This window comes from Haliotis rubra, unplaced genomic scaffold (assembly GCF_003918875.1).
Source record: "Haliotis rubra isolate DU_JTF1 unplaced genomic scaffold, ASM391887v1 Scf526, whole genome shotgun sequence".
Classification (NCBI taxonomy): domain Eukaryota; kingdom Metazoa; phylum Mollusca; class Gastropoda; order Lepetellida; family Haliotidae; genus Haliotis; species Haliotis rubra.
In genome coordinates, this window is record NW_025767220.1 from 86,573 (window position 1) to 112,235 (window position 25,663).

The 25,663-nt window shown below is 43.1% G+C and overlaps 1 protein-coding gene across 1 annotated transcript in view; it reads right to left on the reverse strand.

Annotated features, from left to right (window-relative positions):
* The window catches only part of LOC124252821 (F-box/WD repeat-containing protein 7-like), a 77,381-nt gene that overhangs the window by 21,290 nt on the left and 30,428 nt on the right, over positions 1 to 25,663 (reverse strand). Inside the window, exons 4-7 of the mRNA XM_046686498.1 lie at positions 16,184 to 16,328; positions 15,402 to 15,562; positions 12,859 to 12,949; positions 8,076 to 8,140 (exon numbers count right to left, since the gene is read on the reverse strand). Of these exons, the coding sequence (XP_046542454.1) occupies positions 8,076 to 8,140; positions 12,859 to 12,949; positions 15,402 to 15,562; positions 16,184 to 16,328 (462 nt within the window). The remainder of the gene's footprint in view (positions 1 to 8,075; positions 8,141 to 12,858; positions 12,950 to 15,401; positions 15,563 to 16,183; positions 16,329 to 25,663) is intronic.

Here is a 25,663-nt window from a genome sequence, read left to right on the forward strand (position 1 = left end):
AATAGGTTCGGGGACCTGGTTGAGCCTTGTCTGTGTGAATCATCAATTTGGCATTCTTTAGTAAGTTGCTCCAATGATGTATGGCGTTTACTACTGCTTGCATTTCTAGCAAGTTTATGTGTAGTTTGCTCTCTTGTTGGCTCCATAACCCTGATGCCGTCCTGTTGGCGAGGTGTGCTCCCCAACCTTGGAGCGACGCGTCTACATAGAGATGTGTTTTCAATTCCGGCTCTATTAAACAGATTCCATCGCAAACATTCGATCTCTTGGTCCACCATAGTAGGTGAGGTTTGACGTGATTCGGTAGACTGAATGGTTGAGGGTCGTCGAGATGACAGTTTATGAGGACCTGTAACGGACGTAACTGTAGTCTGCCTCTGACTGTCATGTCTTTTTTTCAGCTGACGTGAGTAGACCCAACAGGCTCTGCCAGTGTCGTAGTGGTAGCGGAGAGAGTAAGGCTTGAGGGATTATCTGTTGGATCTTGATCCATCGGTCCTCCGGTACAACAATACGATTCTGCGCCGTGAGAAATCGAATGCCTAGAAATAGCAGATCTTGCGTAGGTTCTAGGTCCGACTTGAGTAGATTTACTAACCATCCTAGCTGTGTTAGTAGCTTGATGATGAAGTTTAACTGTAGTCTGAGACGCTGTGGATCTGGATCCACTTGTATCCCGTCGTCGAGGTAGAATGCACTCGTAGTCCTTGACGATGTAGGTAAGAGACGATAGGTTTTCGTCACTCTTGTGAATAACCAGGGGCCGATGAGATTCGAAGGCAGTACTTTCCATTGGTAATGCAGCCCGTCTAGTGTAAACCGAAGGTATTTCCTGGAGTCGGGATGTATAGGGATGTGTAGATATGCGTCTTGCAGATCTATGCTGGCCATGTAGTCTCTAGGACGAATTAAGTGCCTTAGTTGTGGTAAGTGTATCATGCGAAACGCTGGCGGTTTGCGTAGATAGTCTCTGTTGAATGTGCTCATATTGTAGATGAGACGAAACTTTTCCTTGGAATTTTTCTTGGGCACTAGGAAAACTGGGGAGTAGAAGCCTGGTTCGATGTTTACTTGGTCCAGTACTTCTATGGCCTGCTTGGTTAGGAGCGTTGGTACCGCTTCTCTTAACTTTGGTAGTTGTAGAGCTTGGGAGTCGAACCTCGGAGGGATGACTGTCAGCGGAGGCGTGGCCTGTAGTTGTATTCGATATCCTAGCTGTAGGATGTTGGAGACATATGGATCCTCTAGGAATCCCCAGTTTTCCAAGTGCAGTTGGAGGCGTCCACCCACTTGTGATGGTTGTACTGGAACGGCTGGGGGTGGAAGACTCCAGTCGTTCCGAACCTGTCCTTCATCGTTTATAATTGCGGGAGCCTCTGGATGACCTGCCTCTTCCCGATGCTCCTCTGTAATTGCCGTATGGGCGGCGAAAAGACTCTTTCGCTCCTCTTACACTAGCCATCTTCCTGTCCCGTGCTCTCTGTAGACCGGAGAACTTTGATTTGCCTGAGTACCTCTGCGAAGTTTGTCTGATGACGCTTGCTAGCGTATCCATAGACTTTATCATAAGTACCTCTCTTGAGTCTTTAGAGACTTCTTTAGAGACTTTGTCTATGTTACCATCGAAGATGGACGGTGAAGACCACGGGGGTTGTGTAGAGTGGTGCAGTGAAGTGATCACCCCAGTTACAGGTGGCAAGGAGACCTTGACGACGAGCCATAGTAGTAGCTGCGGATAGTGCTGTTAAGTGATCCGTAAGGAACTGCTGGTCCTTCTTCTGCATGAGGAGGGCCGAGTAAATCATTCTATCATCCTCAGATGTAGAGTCTCTGAACTTCGTGAGGAGAGTTTCGTTGACTGTTCTTGAACTGTTCAGACTAAAAAACATCCTCCTTGATATGGTTTCCATCTGGGCTAGCTTGCGGTCATCTATTCTGTAAGTCTTGGACTTGGCACCGCTGATCATCTTATAGTTATCATCGATATCTTGTGCCTTGTAAAAAGAGTCCATGTTGTGACCTGCAAACTTGTTAGCATTGAAATGCGGCACATGAGGTGTCTGTAATTTCGTGGCTTTACTAAAGGCTGTATCCAGATTAGCTGGCACCGCTGCTATCGGGTCAATCGGGGGTAAGGTGATTGTGTCAGCATCGTCTTCCTTCATAAGATATGTGTGGGCTGAGTTCTCGTTCTTAGACGGGGAGGAAAGTTCCAGACTATTCACCATCCAATATCTTATTTCTGCGTCGGAGAATACGATACCATCTTCATCTTCAGACATCGGGTCACGGATAATGTGTTGATGCTCCTCGGATAGTGACTGAGGTGGAGTCCTTGATGATCTGTACGTGGATCGCCAAGGTGATTGATGAGGCGATCGATAAGGAGATCGGCGAGTAGAATGATGTGTTGAACGGACTGACGAGTGGCGTCTATAAGGTGACCTTCGCGGAGACTTCCTTGGCGAACGCTGGTAGCTCCGCGAAGCTCTCGGTGACTCTCTTAATGATCTTCTAGATGAGGGTGACTTGGAGCCACTTAACCTTCATGAAGGCCTTCGTGAAGGTTGAGAGTCTGAGTCGGAATCATGGGATGAGAGGATCTTGCTTCGCGAACGTCCTCTCTCATCAAGGTCCGACGTAGGTGATACAGACATCCTCCGTGAAGCCTTCCGTGACTGCTTAGGATCGGGGTCCTTCGTGCAGGCGGTCTGGGTCGCCCTTCGTGGAGGCGCGTTAGCGGGCTGGGTCGCCCTACGCGGAGACGTGCAAACGGGCTGGGTCGCCCTACACAGAGGTATGGGGGTGGGCTGGGTTGCCCGTGGCTCTAAAGGCCTCCGAAGACCGTAGCGATCTTCCATCATCTTCATGATGTGGTTCATCAGGTCGTCTGGGACGGTCTGTGCTGAAGTAGTTGCTGCCTTCTCTACGATGGTAGCGACGGGACCCTCAGGACGATACTCTGACATCAGTGTAGGTGCCTCAGCCTGCGTGCTAATCTGCACTGAAGTTATAGTTGCCGACACTGGCCGCTTCTTCCGCCGTACATCTGGAATGATGATCGGATCTTCATCATCAAACAGGCCCAACTCTGCAAAGAGAACAATCTCGGCTGAGAAAGTACTGCTGGACTTCGATGATTTCCCCTGCGACGTGGATGTAGCCCCTGGGGTGGGGAATCTGCGTTGTGACGACGTGGAAGCCCTCCTAGGGCGAGATCGGCGAGTAGAATGATGTGTTGAACGGACTGACGAGTGGCGTCTATAAGGTGACCTTCGCGGAGACTTCCTTGGCGAACGCTGGTAGCTTCGCGAAGCTCTCGGTGACTCTCTTAATGATCTTCTAGATGAGGGTGACTTGGAGCCACTTAACCTTCGTGAAGGTTGAGAGTCTGAGTCAGAATCATGGGATGAGAGGATCTTGCTTCGCGAACGTCCTCTCTCATCAAGGTCCGACGTAGGTGATACAGACATCCTCCGTGAAGCCTTCCGTGACTGCTTAGGATCGGGGTCCTTCGTGCAGGCGGTCTGGGTCGCCCTTCGCTGAGGCTTAGAGACGGGCTGGGTCGCCCTTCGTGGAGGCGCTTTAGCGGGCTGGGTCGCCCTACACGGAGGTATGGGGGTGGGCTGGGTCGCCCGTGGCTCTAAAGGCCTCCGAAGACCGTAGCGATCTTCCATCAACTTCATGATGTGGTTCATCAGGTCGTCTGGGACGGTTTGTGCTGAAGTAGTTGCTGCCTTCTCTACGATGGTAGCGACAGGACCCTCAGGACGATTCTCTGACATCAGTGTAGGTGCCTCAGCCTGCGTGCTAATCTGCGCTGAAGTTATAGTTGCCGACACTGGCCGCTTCTTCCGCCGTACATCTGGAATGATGATCGGATCTTCATCATCAAACAGGCCCAACTCTGCAAAGGGAACAATCTCGGCTGAGAAAGTACTGCTGGACTTCGATGATTTCCCCTGCGACGTGGATGTAGCCCTGGGGGTGGGGAGTCTGCGTTGTGACGACGTGGAAGCCCTCCTAGTCTTTAGCTGCGACGACGGGATGTCCGGGGATGCAGGTTGCTTCTTGGAGGAAGCGAACTGCATCCCACGCCTCTCCTCCGAGGGTAACTCTAGCGGAACACCAGACGGGAGGGGGTCGTCCGACAACAGTTGACAGGGTAAGGGCTCTGGTGTATTAGCCATGGCTAAAATCTGCTGCGCGTCTCAAGACGCAGAATAAATATTTATCAAAGGCAGAATTGGATAAATTAATACAATAATTGCAACGTGAAACAGTAGAGCATGGCGTAGTACAACTAGGGCATATTAAATGCGGGTCAGCAGCAGAAAAACGTAATTTACAAATAGTGCAGATTTTCATCAACGCAATCTACTTGAACAAACACGGAGTCCCGTGAATAAAACTGTACAAACACGAATAAATATCAATGCATTATGTTGAAGGATACTAGCTACACCTCTATAGCAGTCTATGAGAGGTAAATAACTAAGAATAAACAAAGGATATAATGTGTAGGGAGACACAGGCGCTCTCACATCCTGCTCACTGCGCGAAGAAGGAGAGAGTGAGGCATGTGACGGGAAGTGGCGCCCTCGTTCCCGCGCAAAGGAGTGGGATAGAGATAACTCTTGGTGAGTACTAATTAGTGATTTTACATTGAAGGGAGCTTCAATTGGGAGATACAAGTGTTCCACTGTGTTCGCAAGAAGAAGAAGACAAGCAAAGGAGCAAGAGTCAGGATAAGGAAAAATAAACTTATTTACACATTGTCACGTCTATTCTTCACTATTCATTTTCTTTAACCTGACATTAAATTATCATTTTCCATAGTAAACACATTTCTAATCTACTTCAAATTTTTATTGAGCTCTAATGTTTTTCTAATTACGGTAAAAACATCTGAAATACAAACACCACAATAATAAAGTTCTTAAAAAGAGAAGAAGATAAACACTCTATTATAACAATGTTTTGAAAAGAAATCTATCTACTTCCGACATGGATTATGCTTCTTGGCACCGATACTTTAGCTTTGTCGGTACTCCCCTACTCCCTTGAAAATTAGTTCTCCCGGGAAGTCGGAATAAATTGTTTTACCCATCCTGGGACATCTGAAAAATACATTTTAGCCTTCCCGGCACGACACCAATGTAACATATTTTACATATGGAATTCAAAATCAGACGCAGCGACTAGCCAGTGGAAGTGGTAGTAGCTGAGTGGGTAAGATCGTTGATGTTGAGTGCTGGCGACACGCTGTCTCTGTCTGAGCCTTTGGGTTCAAATCCCGGAGGGGACACAAACACAAATGTTCATCATCTGTCCTTTACTGAGACACCTTTTCCTGGTCAATCTTCACCCTCCAACACCTTATCCTTGTCAACCTTCACCCTCCAACACCTTTTTCTTGTCAACCTTCACCCCTCAAACACCTTGTATTTGTCAACCTTCACCCCTCCAACACCCTGTCCTTGTCAACCTTCACCCTTCCAACACCCTGTCCTTGTCAACCTTCGTCCTTCCAACACCCTGTCCTTGTCAACCTTCACCCCTCCAACACCCTGTCCTTGTCAACCTTCACCCCTCCAACACCCTGTCCTTGTCAACCTTCACCCTTCCAACACCCTGTCCCTGTCAACCAACACACTTCCAACACCCTGTCCTTGTCAACCTTCACCCCTCCAACACCCTGTCCTTGTCAACCCTCACCCCTCCAACACCCTGTCCTTGTCAACCTTCACCCCTCCAACACCCTGTCCTTGTCAACCTTCACCCCTCCAACACCTTGTCCTTATCAACCTTCACCCCCAAACACCCTGTCCTTGTCAACCTTCACCCCTCCAACACCTTGTCCTTGTCAACCTTCACCCCTCCAACACCTTGTCCTTGTCAACCACCACCCTTCCAACACCCTGTCCTTGTCAACCTTCACCCCTCCAACACCTTGTCCTTGTCAACCACCATCCCTCCAACACCCTGTCCTTGTCAACCACCATCCCTCCAACTCCTTGTCTTTGTCAACCACCACCACTCCAACACCTTCTGCTTCTCAACCATCCCCCTTCAACACCTTGTCCTTGTCAACCTTCACCCCTCCAACACATTGTCCTTCTCAACCTTCACCCCTCCAACACATTGTCCTTCTCAACCTTCACCCCTCCAACACCTTGTCCTTCTCAACCTTCACCCCTCCAACACATTGTCCTTGTCAACCTTCACCCCTCCAACACATTGTCCTTCTCAACCTTCACCCCTCCAGCACATTGTCCTTCTCAACCTTCACCCCTCCAACACCTTGTCCTTCTCAACCTTCACCCCTCCAACACCTTGTCCTTCTCAACCTTCACCCCTCCAACACCTTGTCCTTCTCAACCTTCACCCCTCCAACACCTTGTCCTTCTCAACCTTCACCCCTCCAACACATTGTCCTTCTCAACCTTCACCCCTCCAACACCTTGTCCTTGTCAACCTTCACCCCTCCAACACATTGTCCTTGTCAACCTTCACCCCTCCAACACCTTGTCCTTCTCAACCTTCACCCCTCCAACACCTTGTCCTTGTCAACCTTCACCCCTCCAACACCTTGTCCTTGTCAACCTTCACCCCTCCAACACCTTGTCCTTGTCAACCTTCATCCCTCCAACACCTTGTCCTTGTCAACCTTCACCACTCCAACACCTTGTCCTTCTCAACCTTCACCCCTCCAACACATTATCCTTGACAACCTTCACCCTCCAACACCTTGTCCTTGTCAACCTTCACCCCTCCAACACCTTGTCCTTCTCAACCTTCACCCCTCCAACACCTTGTCCTTCTCAACCACCATCCCTCCAACACCTTGTCCTTGTCAACCTTCACCCCTCCAACACCTTGTCCTTCTCAACCACCATCCCTCCCAACACCTTGTCCTTGTCAACCACCACCTTCAAACACCTTCTCCTTGTCAACCACCATCCCTCCAACACCTTGTCCTTGTCAACCACCATCCCTCCAACACCTTGTCCTTGTCAACCACCACCACTCCAACACCAACCACCATCCCTCCAACACCTTGTCCTTGTCACCTTCCCCCTCCAACACATTGTCCTTCTCAACCACCACCTTCCAACACCTTGTCCTTGTCAACCACCATCGCTCCAACACCTTGTCCTTGTCAACCACCATCCCTCCAACACCTTGTCCTTGTCAACCACCACCACTCCAACACCTTCTGCTTCTCAACATCCCTCCAACACCTTGTCCTTGTCAACCACCATCCCTCCAACACCTTCTGCTTCTCAACATCCCTCCAACACCTTGTCCTTGTCAACCACCATCCCTCCAACACCTTGTCCTTGTCAACCACCATCCCTCCAACACCTTGTCCTTGTCAACCACCATCCCTCCAACACCTTGTCCTTGTCAACCACCACCCCTCCAACACCTTTTCCTTGTCAACCACCATCCCTCCAACACCTTATCCTTGTCAACCACCATCCCTCCAACACCTTGTCCTTCTCAACCACCACTCCTCTGCATCAACTAACATATGACAGTCCCTCCTGGATTCCGCGATGAATTTATAAGAATTCTGCGGCAAATTTAAGTAAATTCTGCAAAACATTCTGCAGTTAAAAACAAAATAATCCAATTTCAATCTTCAAAAAGACAGATTTTTTAATATAATTGCAATGTCAAATTCAAGTAATATTATTGTAAGGTGCTGAAGAAAATATTACCTTATGAATAAATCATCTGTACTCGTGAATATTTTGAAAATATTGTTATAACAAATGTTGTTACAATCATACTTTGGACATTTACCCCTAATTTTCGTTTTGGTTGAAAGTCAATCTTGATTCAGCTTTCAAAATAAGTAAATTCCGCCACAGAAAAATGGCAAATTGTGCAGGTATTCTGCATGAAAATACGTTTTCCGTGGACACAATGTTTTTCTGCATCAAAAGGTCATTTCCGTGACTTTTTGTTGCAACCGTGGAATCCAGGAGGGACTGACATGACGTCTCCCCTCAAGGGACGTTTCCCGTAAACAGACCATATCTCATCTCCCATAACTTGACACTCACCTTTACTGTCTTGTCTGATGATCCACTGACAATACGAGTGTCGTCAAACTGAACACATGAAATACCTGAGGAAAGACACAGTACGTAAGTTTGCTGTAGATTCTCATTTCACCCTTTGTATCAGGGTCATCAAATTATTGGACCAACAAACACTGCAATTCTCCAAACAAATTGTATGTGCACAGAGAAACAGATGCGCTGCCAACAGCTGCAACTTATCTTTGCATGAACCTTCAGTTACAACAACAGCAGACCCAAAACACAAAATTGCAAATGAAAGTTCCTGTATTCTTCCTACAATCATCTGATATTGCTGTAACTCACGTCCCACACAAAACTAGATCTCCAAATATGTTGACTTTATTCCAAGTACCGCTTCTGAGAATGATCTTTCTGATAATCTGTTGTATATTTTGTTCATCTCATTTCATAAACAAACAAGAAGACAAAGTCATAAATATCCCCCACAATGGCAAAATACTCTTCATAAATAAATCTACTAGTTATGATTATTTTAAATGTTTTGGTGTGTATGGCAAAGTGGAAGGAGAGTATTGAAAGGTTTTTTAAGTTCTGCTCCAAAATTCAGTCGAAGCTTGGAAACACAACAAAATTTCATTCAGAATTCCAAAACTACCAAAAGGCACCAGTGCAGCACCAGACCTATCCATGTGCCAAGTTTGGTGAAGAAATAGTAAACGGTTTTAAAGTTCTGCTCCGGAAAATAGCACTACCACCAAATTCAATCAAAGTCGAACTTGTTGGCAAGGAAACACTAAAAATATTTTAGTCAAGAATCCAAAACTATCAAAAGGCACCAGTACACCACTACACCAATCTATATACCAAGTTTGGTGAAGAAATATTGAACGGTATTACAGTTCTGCACGGAAACACAAAAAATATTTTATTCAGAATTCCAAAACTACCAAAAGGCACCTGTACACCACCAGATCTATCTATGTGTCAAGTTTGGTGGAGAAATAGTAAACGGTTTGGATGTTCTGCCCTGGAAAAGATGAATGTGCACAGATGGACGGGCGCATTTTAATACCCCCACAAAACGTGTTGAGGGGGATAAACAGGGATTTACTGACTGAATAAACAATTTAACAAGCATTGTCACTAAGGTGACATAATCCCCTGCTTCAAATTATCAAATCAAACTTAAAAAGTTATGAAAGTTTAAGATGAAGTTAAATGTCAACAAAAACATGACCAATCAACCTCTCTTAATATCTTGCTCTTTAGTTGTTCAAACACACAAATATTTTCAAGACTGACTTTGACCTTGACATGAATGTCATAGTGTATGAAATATGCAAAAATTGTAGTAAAGAAATTGCTTATTGAAAAACATTTAACGGAAGTCTTGAAAGTCTATGAAGAAAATCCAGTCAATTCAGATTAACATGCTGAAATCTTCAAAGTGTCGCAGTGACCTTGAAAATTATGTGAAGGTCACCAAAATTGACTGGGCCCTGTGCCTTCCCTAGATAAAGCTTGATGTCAAATATGTAGAAAATCCAGTCAATGGTTCTTGAGGTATCTCGCTGACAAGCATAACATGCAGGTTAATATGCTGAAATCATCAAAGTGTTGCCCTGACCTTGAAAATTAAGTGAAGGTCACCAAAATTGACTGGGCCCTGTGCCTTTCCTAGATAAAGCTTGATGCCAAATATGTAGAAAATCCAGGGAATGGTTCTTGAGGTATCTCGCTGACAAGCATAACATGCAGGTTAATATGCTGATATTTTCAAAGTGTCGCCATGACCTTGAAAATAATGTGAAGGTCACCAAAACTCGACTGGGCCCTGCGCCTTCCCTAGATAAAGCTTGGTGTTGAATATGAAGAAAATCTAGTGAACGGTTCTTAAGATATCTCGCTGACAAGAGTAAAAAGTTGAAATGAAGGTCAAGGTCACCAAACCTGACTGGGACCTTTCTTACACTGTGATGAACCTTGGTACCAAATATGAAAAAAAAATCTAGTCAATGGTTCTTAAGATATTCCATTCGTATGGACGGACGGAGCTGAATACTATATCATTTCCACAAAATCGGCTTGATAAAGTAAATGATCACTTCACATAGGTTTAACCTGACTTCAGAATCTAATATGCACTGGGATTAGTTGGTCTTACGATGGCTTACCTTGAATTTGTCTTCAATTTACAGTTCTTTGTACTTCATTCTGTCACACCCTGAGTGTGGCTGCCTTCAGTTGTTGTTTCCCTGTATTATGGCTTCCCTTGACAGAGGCTTACCTTCAGTGAGCTGTCCCTTGACACCATCGGGTTACCTTCAGTGAGGTGCCATATGGCATTGGGTTACCTTTAGTGAGGCGCCATATGGCATTGGGTTACCTTCAGTGAGGTGCCATATGGCATTGGGTCACCTTTAGTGAGGCGCCATATGGCATTGGGTTACCTTCAGTGAGGCGTCATATGGCATTGGGTTACCTTTAGTGAGGCATCATATGGCATTGGGTTACCTTCAGTGAGGCATCATATGGCATTGGGTTACCTTCAGTGAGGCGCCATATGGCATTGGGTTACCTTCAGTGGGGCATCATATGGCATTGGGTTACCTTCAGTGAGGCATCATATGGCATTGGGTTACCTTCAGTGAGGCATCATATGGCATTGGGTTACCTTCAGTGAGGCATCATATGGCATTGGGTTACCTTCAGTGAGGCATCATATGGCATTGGGTTACCTTCAGTGAGGTGCCATATGGCATTGGGTTACCTTCGGTGAGGCATCATATGGTATTGGGTTTACCTTCAGTGGGGCATCATATGGCATTGGGTTACCTTCAGTGAGGCATCATATGGTATTCAGGTTACCTTCAGTGAGGCATCATATGGCATTGGGTTACCTTCAGTGGGGCATCATATGGCATTGGGTTACCTTCAGTGAGGCCATATGGCTTTGGGTTACCTTCAGTGAGGCACCATATGGCATTGGGTTACCTTCAGTGAGGCACCATATGGCATTGGGTTACCTTCAGTGAGGCCATATGGCATTGGATTACCTTCAGTGAGGCACCATATGGCATTGGGTTACCTTCAGTGAGGCATCATATGGCATTGGGTTACCTTCAGTGAGGCGCCATATGGCATTGGGTTACCTTCTGTGAGGCACCATATGGCATTGGGTTACCTTCAGTGAGGCATCATATGGCATTGGGTTACCTTCAGTGAGGTGCCATATGGCATTGGGTTACCTTCAGTGAGGCATCATATGGCATTGGGTTACCTTCAGTGAGGCATCATATGGCATTCAGGTTACCTTCAGTGAGGCACCATATGGCATTGGGTTACCTTCAGTGAGGCACCATATGGCATTGGGTTACCTTCAGTGAGGCGTCATATGGCATTGGGTTACCTTCAGTGAGGTGCCATATGGCATTGGGTTACCTTCAGTGAGGCATCATATGGCATTGGGTTACCTTCAGTGGGGCATCATATGGCATTGGGTTACCTTCAGTGAGGCATCATATGGCATTGGGTTACCTTCAGTGAGGCATCATATGGCATTGGGTTACCTTCAGTGGGGCATCATATGGCATTGGGTTACCTTCAGTGAGGCGCCATATGGCATTGGGTTACCTTCAGTGAGGCATCATATGGCATTGGGTTACCTTCAGTGAGGCATCATATGGCATTGGGTTACCTTCAGTGAGGCATCATATGGCATTGGGTTACCTTCAGTGAGGCATCATATGGCATTGGGTTACCTTCAGTGAGGCATCATATGGCATTGGGTTACCTTCAGTGAGGCATCATATGGCATTGGGTTACCTTCAGTGAGTGAGCCATATGCATTGGGTTACCTTCAGTGAGGCATCATATGGCATTGGGTTACCTTCAGTGAGGCATCATATGGCATTGGGTTACCTTCAGTGAGGCATCATATGGCATTGGGTTACCTTCAGTGAGGCATCATATGGCATTGGGTTACCTTCAGTGAGGCATCATATGGCATTGGGTTACCTTCAGTGAGGCATCATATGGCATTGGGTTACCTTCAGTGAGGCATCATATGGCATTGGGTTACCTTCAGTGAGGTATCATATGGCATTGGGTTACCTTCAGTGGGGCATCATATATCATATGGCATTGGGTTACCTTCAGTGAGGGCATCATATGGCATTGGGTTACCTTCAGTGGGGCATCATATGGCATTGGGTTACCTTCAGTGGGGCATCATATGGCATTGGGTTACCTTCAGTGGGGCATCATATGGCATTGGGTTACCTTCAGTGAGGCATCATATGGCATTGGGTTACCTTCAGTGAGGCATCATATGGCATTGGGTTACCTTCAGTGGGGCATCATATGGCATTGGGTTACCTTCAGTGGGGCATCATATGGCATTGGGTTACCTTCAGTGAGGCGCCATATGGCATTGGGTTACCTTCAGTGAGGCATCATATGGCATTGGGTTACCTTCAGTGAGGCATCATATGGCATTGGGTTACCTTCAGTGAGGCGCCATATGGCATTGGGTTACCTTCAGTGAGGCGTCATATGGCATTGGGTTACCTTCAGTGAGGCGTCATATGGCATTGGGTTACCTTCAGTTATTGTGGCTTCTCTTCAGCAGCACTTTCCTTGAATATGGCTTTAATCAATTGTTGCTTCTTGACAGAGGCTTACCTTGATTGAGGCTTCTCTTCAGTGTGGCTAGAGAATGGGCCCCTTTGACTGTGGCTACCTTTGAGGGTTCCCTACAAAGTTGCTTCCACTGAGTGGGCTTTCAAGCAGTGTTACTTACCCTGATTGTGGCCTTCGAATGTGCGGACTGTACATCTACCTCTCAGCCAGTTGTTCCTCAACCGGAATCTCTCCGCAAACACATTCTTCCACTACAACAAAGAGAATCATGAAAGTTGGTTTGTTTGGTGTTTACTGTCACCACATCGTGAGGATCTATATACACACTTCATGTCAGTCCAATCTTACCACAATAATTGGCTGCTGAAGACCAATTCCAACCCACATTTTCACGGGTGAAACATGAACCGCAGACATTGTGGCGGTGCCAAGATGACACTGACAAGCACATATTTTATGTCCATTATCACCTGAGTAAACTTTGTACATGGAAAATGATAACAACAGAACTGCCAACATGACGTATGCTAATACAAGACCTAATAATGCCCACTCTTAACACTACATGCATAATGCCTTCCGAAACATGCTACAAGAATAATGCCCACTTTAACACTGCCTACTTCAATCATACCTACATTAAGACTGCCTACATCAATAATGCCTACATCAATAATGCTTACCTGAATACTGCCTACATGAATAATGCTTACCTGAATGCTGCCTACATGAATAATGCCCACTTTAACACTGTCTACATCAATAATGCCTACCTTAACACTGTCTACATCAATAATGCCTACCTTAACACTGGTTACATCAATAATGCCCACCTTAACACTGCCTACATCAATAATGCCTACCTCAGTATAATGCCTAGCTTAACACTGTCCATATTAATAATGACTACCTGAATGCTGCCTACATCAATAATGCGCACCTTAACACTGTCTACATCAATAATGCCTACCTTAACACTGTCTAGATCAATAATGCCTACCTTAACACTGTCTACATCAATAACGCCTACCTTAACACTGTCTACATCAATAATGCCTACCTTAACACTGTCTACATCAATAATGCCTACCTTAACACTGTCTAGATCAATAATGCTTACCTTAACACTGTCTACATCAATAATGCGCACCTTCACACTGTCTAGATCAATAATGCTTACCTTAACACTTTCTACATCAATAATGCTTACCTTAACACTGTCTTCATCAATAATGCCTACCTTAACACTGTCTACATAAATAATGCCTACCTTAACACTGTCTACATCAATAATGCCTACCTTAAAACAGTCTACATAAATAATGCCTACCTTAACACTGTCTACATCAATAATGCCTACCTTAACACTGTCCATATTAATAATGACTACCTGAATGCTGCCTACATCAATAATGACTACCTTAACACTGTCTACATCAATAATGTAATTTTCTGAATAAAATTGATATTTTATACTTATCCTGACTCATGCTCTTTTGCTTGTCTTCTTCTTCTTGCGAACATAGTGGAACACTTGTATCTCCCTAATTGAAGCTCCCTTCAATGTAAAATCACTAATTAGTACTCACCACGAGTTGCCTCCCTCTTCCATTTGCGCGGGAAAGGAAGCGCCACCCTCTGGCCTCATGCTTCACTCTCTCCTGATATAGCGAGCCCAACACTTGAATTTACAGGGAAATCCAAAGTGTTATGTGGGGAGGATGGGAGGGCTTACCTCATGAGTCAGGATAAGTATAAAATATCAATTTTAGTCAGAAAATTACATATTTTTCCTTATCCTGACCCATGATCTTTTGCTTGTAGAATCCTCCGCAAACGGAGGTGGGAAAAAACAGAATACTTTGGATTTAAATAATTAGTGATTTATATATATATATGTAATAACCCCCTACGGGAACTTCATAATGGCACTGAATTAGGATAATTCCTGCTACTATAAACCATAAGTTTACCAGCTGCCATAGATGGGATACTACAATAATTATATACTATGATAATAGTAATAATGGTATAAAAGCGACTCCAAAATGGAGAAGCTACCCAACTGTACATAAACATAGTACTGGGCTTAAGACTAAGTAGACTTAAGCTATGTATATAAATAGCCCTAAAACTCCGTAGAGTTATAAGCTAGATGATACTGGTATGATATATACATAATAATCTCGTGAGACTATGTCTCATCGTCTACGAGGGACTGTCAACTGCTGTGCAAGAGGTAACTAACTAAGAATAATCAAAGGATATAGTGTGTAGGGAGACACAGGCGCTCTCACATCCTGCTCACTGGGCGAAGAAGGAGAGAGTGAAGCATGAGGCCAGAGGGTGGCGCCTCCTTTCCCGCGCAAATGGAAGAGGGAGGCAACTCGTGGTGAGTACTAATTAGTGATTTTACATTGAAGGGAGCTTCAATTAGGGAGATACAAGTGTTCCACTATGTTCGCAAGCAGGGAAGAAGACAAGCAAAAGAGCATGAGTCAGGATAAGGAAAAATATGCCTACCTTAACACTTTCTACATCAATAATGCCTACCTTAACACTTTCTACATCAATAATGCTTACCTTAACACTTTCTACATCAATAATGCTTACCTTAACACTGTCTACATCAATAATGCCTACCTTAACACTGTCTTCATCAATAATGCCTACCTTAACACTGTCTACATCAATAATGCCTACCTGAATACTGCCTTCCACAGACATGTGGCTTATCACTTGTTTGTGTTCAGCTGCCTTCGACAGTCGCCATTTTGGTTGACAGCAGAATCTTCTCCAAAATGACGGATCATCAGCAAGTTGCTGCCACACTTTACAGACTTGTGATGATCGACACAAACTTACTGAAACAAAAGAATGACTACTGCACTAACCAAATACACCTGAGTGAAACAAACTACCCTACAGCAAGCCAAAGCCACCCCTGCTAGCTATATTCACCTCAATGATACAGGATACTCTTGTATTAGCCATATCTACCTCAATGAAGCAGTGAAACAAGGCACTCTGGTGCTAGCCATGTGTACCTAAATGAAGCAATGAAACAAGGTACTCTTGTGCTAGCCAGATCTACCTCAGTGAAACAAGGCACTCCGGTGCTAGCCAGATCTACCTCAGTGAAACAAGGCACTCTGGTGCTAGCCAGATCTACCTCAGTGAAACAAGGCACTCTTGTGCTAGCCAGATCTGCCTCAGTGAAACAAGGCACTCTGGTGCTAGCCAGATCTACCTCAGTGAAACAAGGCACTCTTGTGCTAGCCAGATCTGCCTCAGTGAAACAAGGCACTCTGGTACTAGCCAGATCTACCTCAGGGAAACAAGCACTTCTGAGCTGGCCAGATCTAACGCAATGAAAAGGGGCGCTCAGGTGGTAGCCAGATCTACCTCAGTGAAACAAGCAGTGCTAGCTGCAGAGTCACAGCGAGGTATCAAAGCATTTATAGAAACTTAAGAAACAAACACACCTGGATCTAGGTAGGCCATGATCTTGGCGGCCAGGTAGCTAGGTAACCAGGTGATGATGTCCTGGCAGTTCGGGGGGCAGCCTCGGTGGAGATTCGCCTCCATCTTCACAGACAACAGATGAATCTGGGGCAAGTCACAACCACTCTGCAAAAGAAGGTATTGACAGGATGAGTTACTTACGTGTGTGTTTTCAGGAAGTCACATTACATGTGTGTTTTCAGGGAGTCACATTACGTGTGTGTTTTCAGGGAGTCACATTACATGTGTGTTTTCAGGGAGTCACATTACGTGTGTGTTTTCAGGGAGTCACATTACATGTGTGTTTTCAGGGAGTCACATTTACGTGTGTGTTTTCAGGGAGTCACATTACATGTGTGTTTTCAGGGAGTCACATTACATGTGTGTTTTCAGGGAGTCACATTACATGTGAGTTTTCAGGGAGAGTCACATTACATGTGTTTTCAGGGAGAGTCACATTACATGTGTGTTTTCAGGGAGTCACATTACAAGTGTGTTTTCAGGGAGTCACATTACATGTGTGTTTTAGGGGGGTCACATTACATGTGTGTTTTCAGGGAGAGTCACATTACATGTGTGTTTTCAGGAAGAGTCACATTACAAGTGTGTTTTCAGGGAGTCACATTACATGTGTGTTTTAGGGGGGTCACATTACATGTGTGTTTTCAGGGAGAGCCACATTACATGTGTGTTTTCAGGGAGTCACATTACATGTGTGTTTTCTGGGAGTCACATTACATGTGTGTTTTCAGGGAGAGCCACATTACATGTGTGTTTTCAGGGAGAGCCACATTACATGTGTGTTTTCAAGGAGAGTCACATTACATGTGTGTTTTCAGGAAGAGTCACATTACATGTGTGTTTTCAGGGAGTCACATTACATGTGTGTTTTCAGGAAGAGTCACATTACATGTGTGTTTTCAGGGAGAGTCATTTTACATGTGTGTTTTCAGGGAGTCACATTACATGTGTGTTTTCTGGGAGTCACATTACATGTGTGTTTTCTGGGAGTCACATTACATGTGTGTTTTCAGGGAGAGTCACATTACATGTGTGTTTTCAGGGAGAGCCACATTACATGTGTGTTTTCAGGAAGAGTCACATTACATGTGTGTTTTCAGGAAGAGTCACATTACATGTGTGTTTTCAGGGAGAGTCACATTACATGTGTGTTTTCAGGAAGAGTCACATTACATGTGTGTTTTCAGGGAGAGTCACATTACATGTGTGTTTTCAGGGAGTCACATTACATGTGTGTTTTCTGGGAGTCACATTACATGTGTGTTTTCTGGGAGTCACATTACATGTGTGTTTTCAGGGAGAGCCACATTACATGTGTGTTTTCAGGAAGAGTCACATTACATGTGTGTTTTCAGGAAGAGTCACATTACATGTGTGTTTTCAGGGAGAGTCACATTACATGTGTGTTTTCAGGAAGAGTCACATTACATGTGTGTTTTCAGGGAGAGTCACATTACATGTGTGTTTTCAGGGAGAGAAAAGACGTCCTAGGACTGGGAAACCCAACCCACATTTTTCTTTGATTTGGCATGGGATAGGAATATACTTTCCAAATACAGAGCCACAAATGAGACAACTTTCAGAAAAAAAGATAGAGGAGATACAAGGTTTGCATGGGAAGATGTCTGCCATGCAAGCGAAAAAACAATATGGCTTAGGTGCCACTAAGTTGCATAATATGGAACAAAAACAATACAGATATGGATAACAAAACTATAGAAAATGTAGTGTCACCTACTATCCAAGATTTCTACAATCGTTGGATGGTCTAGAGCTGCGTGTAGAGAAGTCTGCAGATATGTTAGCAGAAGTTCTACACATGCTGCGAACCAAAGAAACAGAAGAGGAAGGATGTAGTATTCCTGGTTCGTTTGGAGGGGAGGAAGAAGAACTAGAAGGTGGTTTTACTTGTAAAAACAGATGTTTCCCCCTATTCAACGTTGAGTGAGTGAGTGAGTTCAGTTTTATGCCGCTTTTAACCATATTCCAGCTATATCCCGGCGGGGAACACCAGAAATGGGCTTCACACATTGTACCCATGTGGGGAATCAAACCCGGGTCTTTGGTGTGACGAGCGAACGCTTTAAAGGGCCACTGATCCAGAGCGATTATTGTTTCCAGCCAACAGTCTAATTATGAAACCTAGCAGCAAACTGGTCAGCCTCTGCTCCCTCGACCGTGACGGACACGGGGACTGGGCTACTGTCCACCTAATTTCTTCAACCTAATCAGTGGGACATTAGGAAGGGTGGATGCCCATCAAATGCCGTTATTTGAAAATATCCCTGGTAGTTCTTGTCTGGTTGTAATAAAGTATCCCAGCAGTGTAGGCTTTTTCAGATTTTCAAATGTTTGGATGGTATAGTGACTGATCCAATTTGATCCTATTTCTGTGTTTTTTACCTCAATATTTAATCATTTAAAAAATATGATGTCTATTACGTATGCTATGATATCAAAAACACACATTTGATATATTTGAATCCATAAACTAAACAACCCCACTTTGCCACTGCTAAATACATCTGAAATTATACTTAGGTACATAGGTATATACAGTTTTTAACTAAGTACACAGTAAATGCTTATATATATTTCTTATGTAACAATGAAGTTCCGTTCGTATCCTCAAAACAGTGTCGGACCATAAGTTTTTTTTCCAGGCAATCATACTTGCATGCAATACAGCGATTACTATTCTCTTGCTGTAACCCTTGTTTGATGGTAAACCTACACATGTTATTTGTCATCATTCACTTGATGGTCAGTTAATGAATTTATAAAAGGTATAATTAGTGATAACACCACTCAGATTACCCGACAAAGGTTCCCATTTGTCATTTCTTGTGTCTGGAGTAAATACTCATCATTATAAATCGAGGTCTGATGTGGTAAATGTATTACATCTTATGTAATATGTGCATAGAAGTGCAGTAACAGGAATTATCAGCTGAGTTACAAAACAAACATCAATCAAAGAATTAACCGATAATACGCTGATTGATTAATTCCTTTTATCCTGCACAGTGGATTTGTCAAAAGGTAGTGTTTATGTATGTAGATTTACTCATCTATACTGAATACACCCTGGCGTAAAGTTTCTTTGTAAAAACAACCGCCAATACATTGATTGATTGCTCATTATTGGCTAACTAGATTACTTTTTTAAAGAATGGCGGACATCATGCAATTAGTTGCCAGGTGTGCTATCTTGGGTGACCAATGGGACTATACACCAATATGAAAAACCTGAATCGATAGATCACTTTTTTGCATATTAGACTGTTAAAAGACACATGACATGGAACAGGATGTCAGCTGCAGATGAATGGCATCTCATTCCTTTATGCCCCACATGGGTACAATGTGTGAAGCCCATTTCTGGTGTCCCCCGCTGTGATATTGCTGGATTATTGCTAAAAGCGGCGTAAAACCAAACTCAGTCAGTCAGTCAGTCATTCTTTATGTGGATATTGAAGGATACATTCCCCGAACAAGGTAATAGCCTGATATTGTTACTATAAGTTTAGTCTGTTTTAATTTTAATATTTGCATTTTGTTTTTATTTATTTGTTGTGGCATTCAACAGAATCATTTTTTTTTGTCGTGAAGTGTAATGAGACAGACAACATACACTAGGTCGCACTCAGGGCGTGTGTGTGAAATATGATACACGTTGGCAATCTATAAAATGTCTAGATATTACAATCATGTTATAAATTCACTAAGTATAAGCAGATTGTGTGCATTTTATTAAGTTTCAAAATGCATACAAATATGATAATAAACTATTTAGGATTATAAGACAAAATATAAAGACGTACATCGAGTTCGTTATTTCAGTCCTAACATTTTTTACCACTGGCAGATGGTTAAATTTAAAATGTTTTCATTTGTTATCAAAATAATGCCATTTAATACAGCATTCAGATTGACTAGTAGTGAACCCAAGCTCACTACTTTCCCCATGTCCTTAGTTAGCCGTACGTTCAAAACAATGCTATTGTCTCAGGCTTCTCACCAAATTCAAGGTCAAACTATTTCTTAAATCAAATTCTACATCCACATTTACGTTAACATTTTTAATAAGTCAACATTACTATGAAATCAACATTTTACATCAAAATCAGCATTTTAATCAAAGTGAATATTTTTTTAAAAGAAACCAAATTATTCATCAAAGTCTACATTATTTTACAACAAAATCAACATAAGGTTATCAAGTAAAAAAGATTTCATCTTTGTTGATTGGTCTATACTTATACTATCAATTGCGCATGAGGGTGGCGCAGCAGAGGTAACCAACCAGTCATGAATTTTGGGATATCATCCGGGTACTCACTGGAGAAAAACAATAACAAAAGCAACAACCAGTCCACGGAAATTGCTCTGTATCAGTGGCCCTTTAACCACTAGGCTATTCAATGATGAGACTTCAAACAATTCATTTGATTCCTTCAAAATCTCTAAGTATGAAAAGCAAATAAATAAAATTGAAAGAAAAGTTCAACCCCCCAAAAGGCACATCTACAAAACAAGTTTTCCCCTTCAAAAAGACAAAGTCCAAATTGATGCCATGAAAACAGAAAAAAATAAAATTGAAAAAAAACACAACCCCTCAAACCCCCAAAAGGCAAATCTACATGATATGGAGAGGCAGTATACCAAATTTAGTGAAGATTGTTGAAGTAGTTTTAGAGTTATGCTCCGGAAACAATGGGAATGCCGATGCTGACGCCGACTCCAACTCAATCAAAAACAATATAGTAACGAGCAGAAAAAATGTGACAAAAAACTTTATGCTGCAGATTCGATCCTACTATCAAAAAAGTCGAAATACTAGCCGCCAGTAGCTTGCCTCGTTGGTATGGAATTATCTCCCTTGGGTTCAGGGACGGCTTGATCACATGACCTCGTTGCTAGCAGACGATACCGAAGCTTTGCCATGACGTTACAAAACAACAGAAATCGACTCTTGGCATATTATGAAGCAGGTATTACATCCGTAACTAGACTTGTGAAACTGGCGGGACTGCATCGGGCCTCTGTGTACCGAAATTTGAATAGATTTGACGCAGGGACAGGATTGATCGGGATGTCGTGCTACTCTTGGGGCAAATGACAGACGACGTATCGCGCGTCTCGCGGCGGCGTACCCAAACTGGTCTGCAGGGAAAGTGGTGCAGGGAAATGCAGGGTACAGACTTTTCAAATGTGATTTTTACGGACGAATCAAAGTTTCAGTTTTCTAGGATCACAAGAAAGAGGTGGTCAAGAGGTGGACGTAGCTGCAAAATGGTTCCGAAGTTCTCACCAAATGTCATGGTTTGGGGTGGTATAGGCAAACTCGGGGTAACTCCGCTGCTAACTATTACAGGAAGGATGGATTCACGCAAGTACTGTCAACTTATACAAGAAGGCATAATGGAATTCCATATAGGACAGAGTGGAATACCTTTCAAACTTTTACAGGACAATGCACCTGTACACAAGTCAAGACACACCTGTAACTGGTTTGAAACGAGTCACGTGACCTTACAGAAATTTCCAGCGGCATCACCAGACCTGAACCCAATTGAAAATGTGTGGCAGATTATGAAGGACAAATTAGAAAATTTGGAACCGAAGAGTGTCGTTGGGTGGTCTAATCTCATCAGTCAAATATGGGTGGGCCTACCCCAGGACTACATAGACAATTTGATTGACAGCATGGGATGCTGTATACAGCAGTGCATCGAGAGAAACGATGGACTAACAGACTATTGATTTGCATAAATGTAAACTTCCGTATCCAGAGTGGATGTATGAAAAATGTAACTGAATTTATCTGTAAATAAATTTTGAAACTACGTCTGTGAAAAGTCGCATTGTTTCTGCTCGTTACTATATGTCTCCCGACCCCTCAGGGGGATGAAATACACAATGCCATTTAGAAAGCCACTGCGGCTTCCACAGGGGGAGACATAACTATTGGAAGATATTGTAGAGAAACAAAACGAAACAAGAAGACAAAGTCATCAATATCCCCCGCAATGGCAAAATACTCTTCATGATTATGTCTACGAGTTATGATTATGTCAAATATTTAGGTGTGTATATAGAAAAGAGGAAGGAGAGTATTGAAAGGTTTTTAAAGTTCTGCTCCGGAAAAATCACGAATTTCGGTCTATGTCAAACTTGTTGCCATGGAAATGCCAAAAATATTTTATTCAGAAATCCAATACTACCAAAAGGCACCAGTACACCACCAGATCTATCTATGTGCCAAGTTTGGTAAAGAAATAGTGAACGGTTTTAGAGTTCAGCTCCGGAAAAGTGTACTACCACCAATTTCAGGCTAAGTCAAAACTTGTTGCCACGGAAACGCCAAAAATATTTTATTCAGAATTCCAAAACTACCAAAAGGCACCAGTACACCACCAGATCTATCTATGTGCCAAGTTTGGTGAAGAAATAGTGAACGGTTTTAGAGTTCAGCTCCGGAAAAGAGCACTACCACCAATTTCAGGCTAAGTCAAACTTGTTGCCATGGAAATGCCAAAAATATTTTATTCAGAATTCCAAAACTACCAAAAGGCACCAGTACACCACCAGATCTATCTATGTGCCAAGTTTGGTAAAGAAATAGTGAACGGTTTTAGAGTTCAGCTCCGGAAAAGTGTACTACCACCAATTTCAGGCTAAGTCAAAACTTGTTGCCACGGAAATGCCAAAAATATTTTATTCAGAATTCCAAAACTACCAAAAGGCACCAGTACACCACCAGATCTATCTATGTGCCAAGTTTGGTGAAGAAATAGTGAACGGTTTTAGAGTTCTGCTCCGGAAAAGAGCACTACCACCAATTTCAGGCTAAGTCGAACTTGTTGCCATGGAAACGCCAAAAATATTTTATTCAGAATTCCAAAACTACCAAAAGGCACCAGTACACCACCAGACCTATCTATGTGCCAAGTTTGGTGAAGAAATAGTGAACGGTTTTAGAGTTCTGCTCCGGAAAAGAGCACTACCACCAATTTCAGGCTAAGTCGAACTTGTTGCCATGGAAATGCCTAAAATATTTAATTCATAATTCCAAAAATACCAAAAGGCACCAGTACACCACCAGACCAATCTATGTGCCAAGTTTGGTGAAGAAATATTGAACGGTTTTAGAGTTCAGCTCCGGAAAAGAGCACAACAACCAATTTCAGGCTTAGTCAAACTTGTTGCCATGGAAATGCTAAAAATATTTTATTAAGAATTCCAAAACTACCAAAAGGCACCAGTACACCACCAGATCTATCTATGTGCCATGTTTGGTGAAGAAATAGTGAACGGTTTTAGAGTTCTGCTCCGGAAAAGAGCACTACCACCAATTTCAGGCTAAGTCGAACTTGTTGCCATGGAAATGCCAAATATATTTTATTCAGAATTCCAAAACTACCAAAAGGCACCAGTACACCACCAGACCAATCTATGTGCCAAGTTTGGTAAAGAAATAGTGAACGGTTTTAGAGTTCAGCTCGGAAAAGTGCACTACCACCAATTTCAGGCTAAGTCAAAACTTGTTGCCATGGAAATGCCAAAATATTTTATTCAAATTCCAAAACTACCAAAGGCACCAGTACACCACCAGATCTATCTATGTGCCAAGTTTGGTGAAGAAATAGTGAGCGGTTTTAGAGTTCTGCTCGGAAAAGAGCACTACCACCAATTTCAGGCTAAGTCGAACTTGTTGCCATGGAAATGCCAAAATATTTTATTCAAATTCCAAAACTACCAAAGGCACCAGTACACCACCAGACCAATCTATGTGCCAAGTTTGGTGAAAGAAATAGTGAACGGTTTTAGAGTTCAGCTCGGAAAAGAGCACTACCACCAATTTCAGGCTAAGTCAAACTTGTTGCCATGGAAATGCCAAAAATATTTTATTCAGAATTCCAAAACTACCAAAGGCACCAGTACACCACCAGATCTATCTATGTGCCAAGTTTGGTGAAGAAATAGTGAACGGTTTTAGAGTTCTGCTCCGGAAAAGAGCACTACCACCAATTTCAGGCTAAGTCGAACTTGTTGCCATGGAAACGCCAAAAATATTTTATTCAGAATTCCAAAACTACCAAAAGGCACCAGTACACCACCAGACCAATCTATGTGCCAAGTTTGGTGAAGAAATAGTGAACGGTTTTAGAGTTCAGCTCGGAAAAGTACTACCACCAATTTCAGGCTAAGTCGAACTTGTTGCCATGGAAATGCCAAAAATATTTTATTCAGAATTCCCAAAACTACCAAAAGGCACCAGTACACCACCAGACCAATCTATGTGCCAAGTTTGGTAAAGAAATAGTGAACGGTTTTAGAGTTCAGCTCGGAAAAGTGTACTACCACCAATTTCAGGCTAAGTCAAAACTTGTTGCCATGCGAATGCCAAAAATATTTTATTCAGAATTCCAAAACTACCAAAGGCACCAGTACACCACCAGATCTATCTATGTGCCAAGTTTGGTGAAGAAATAGTGAACGGTTTTAGAGTTCTGCTCGGAAAAGAGCACTACCACCAATTTCAGGCTAAGTCGAACTTGTTGCCATGGAAACGCCAAAATATTTTATTCAGAATTCCAAAACTACCAAAAGGCACCAGTAGTTCTATATGCGGAAAAGACAAAGTTTGGACAAGTCCATTTAATATAAGAGTTGTGCTGCTATGGCAGGACTACTTTTTGCATTCTGTGTGCTGGACTTCTTTGTGACTTCTTTGTGTCTTATATATACTAAGCAGCAAAAGAAACGTCAGTTTGGGGATGGCCTAAAAGTCGGGCCAAGAAAAGTCGGGCCGGGATGGGCCACCGGGTAATACCAACAAGAGTCATCAGAAGATGACATATCCCCGTGGCCCCCACATCTTTGAAAGAACAAATCATCTGACAGTTACTTAAAGTCCAGCTTGATTTTAGACTAAGTGCAAATCGTTTCCATGGAAATCATGAAAAAAATATATGACAAAAATCTGCAAATAGCAAAAGGCACCACTTTGGGATCTGCCTCACATATCTGCCAAGTTTTGCTGAAAGATATTAAGAAGTTTTCGCGTTGTGCTCCGGAAACAAAACCTACCCCTCCCTTTTGAGACTAAGTCCAAATTGTTTCCATGGAAACTGAGAAAATAATAAATCACAAATATCTGCAAATAGCATCTGCCTCACATATCTGCTAAGTTTTGCTGAAAGATATTAAGAAGTTTTCGAGTTGTGCTCCGGAAACGAAGCCCACCCCTCACTTTTTGGACTAAGTCTGAATCGTTTCCATGGAAACCGGGAAAAATAAAAATGACAAAAATCTGCAAATAGCAAAAGGCACAACTTTAGGATCTGTTTGATATATCTACCATGTTTTGTAGAAAAATATTGAACGGTTCTTGAGTTATGCTGCGGAAACGAAAGCAATCCTTACTTTTTGAG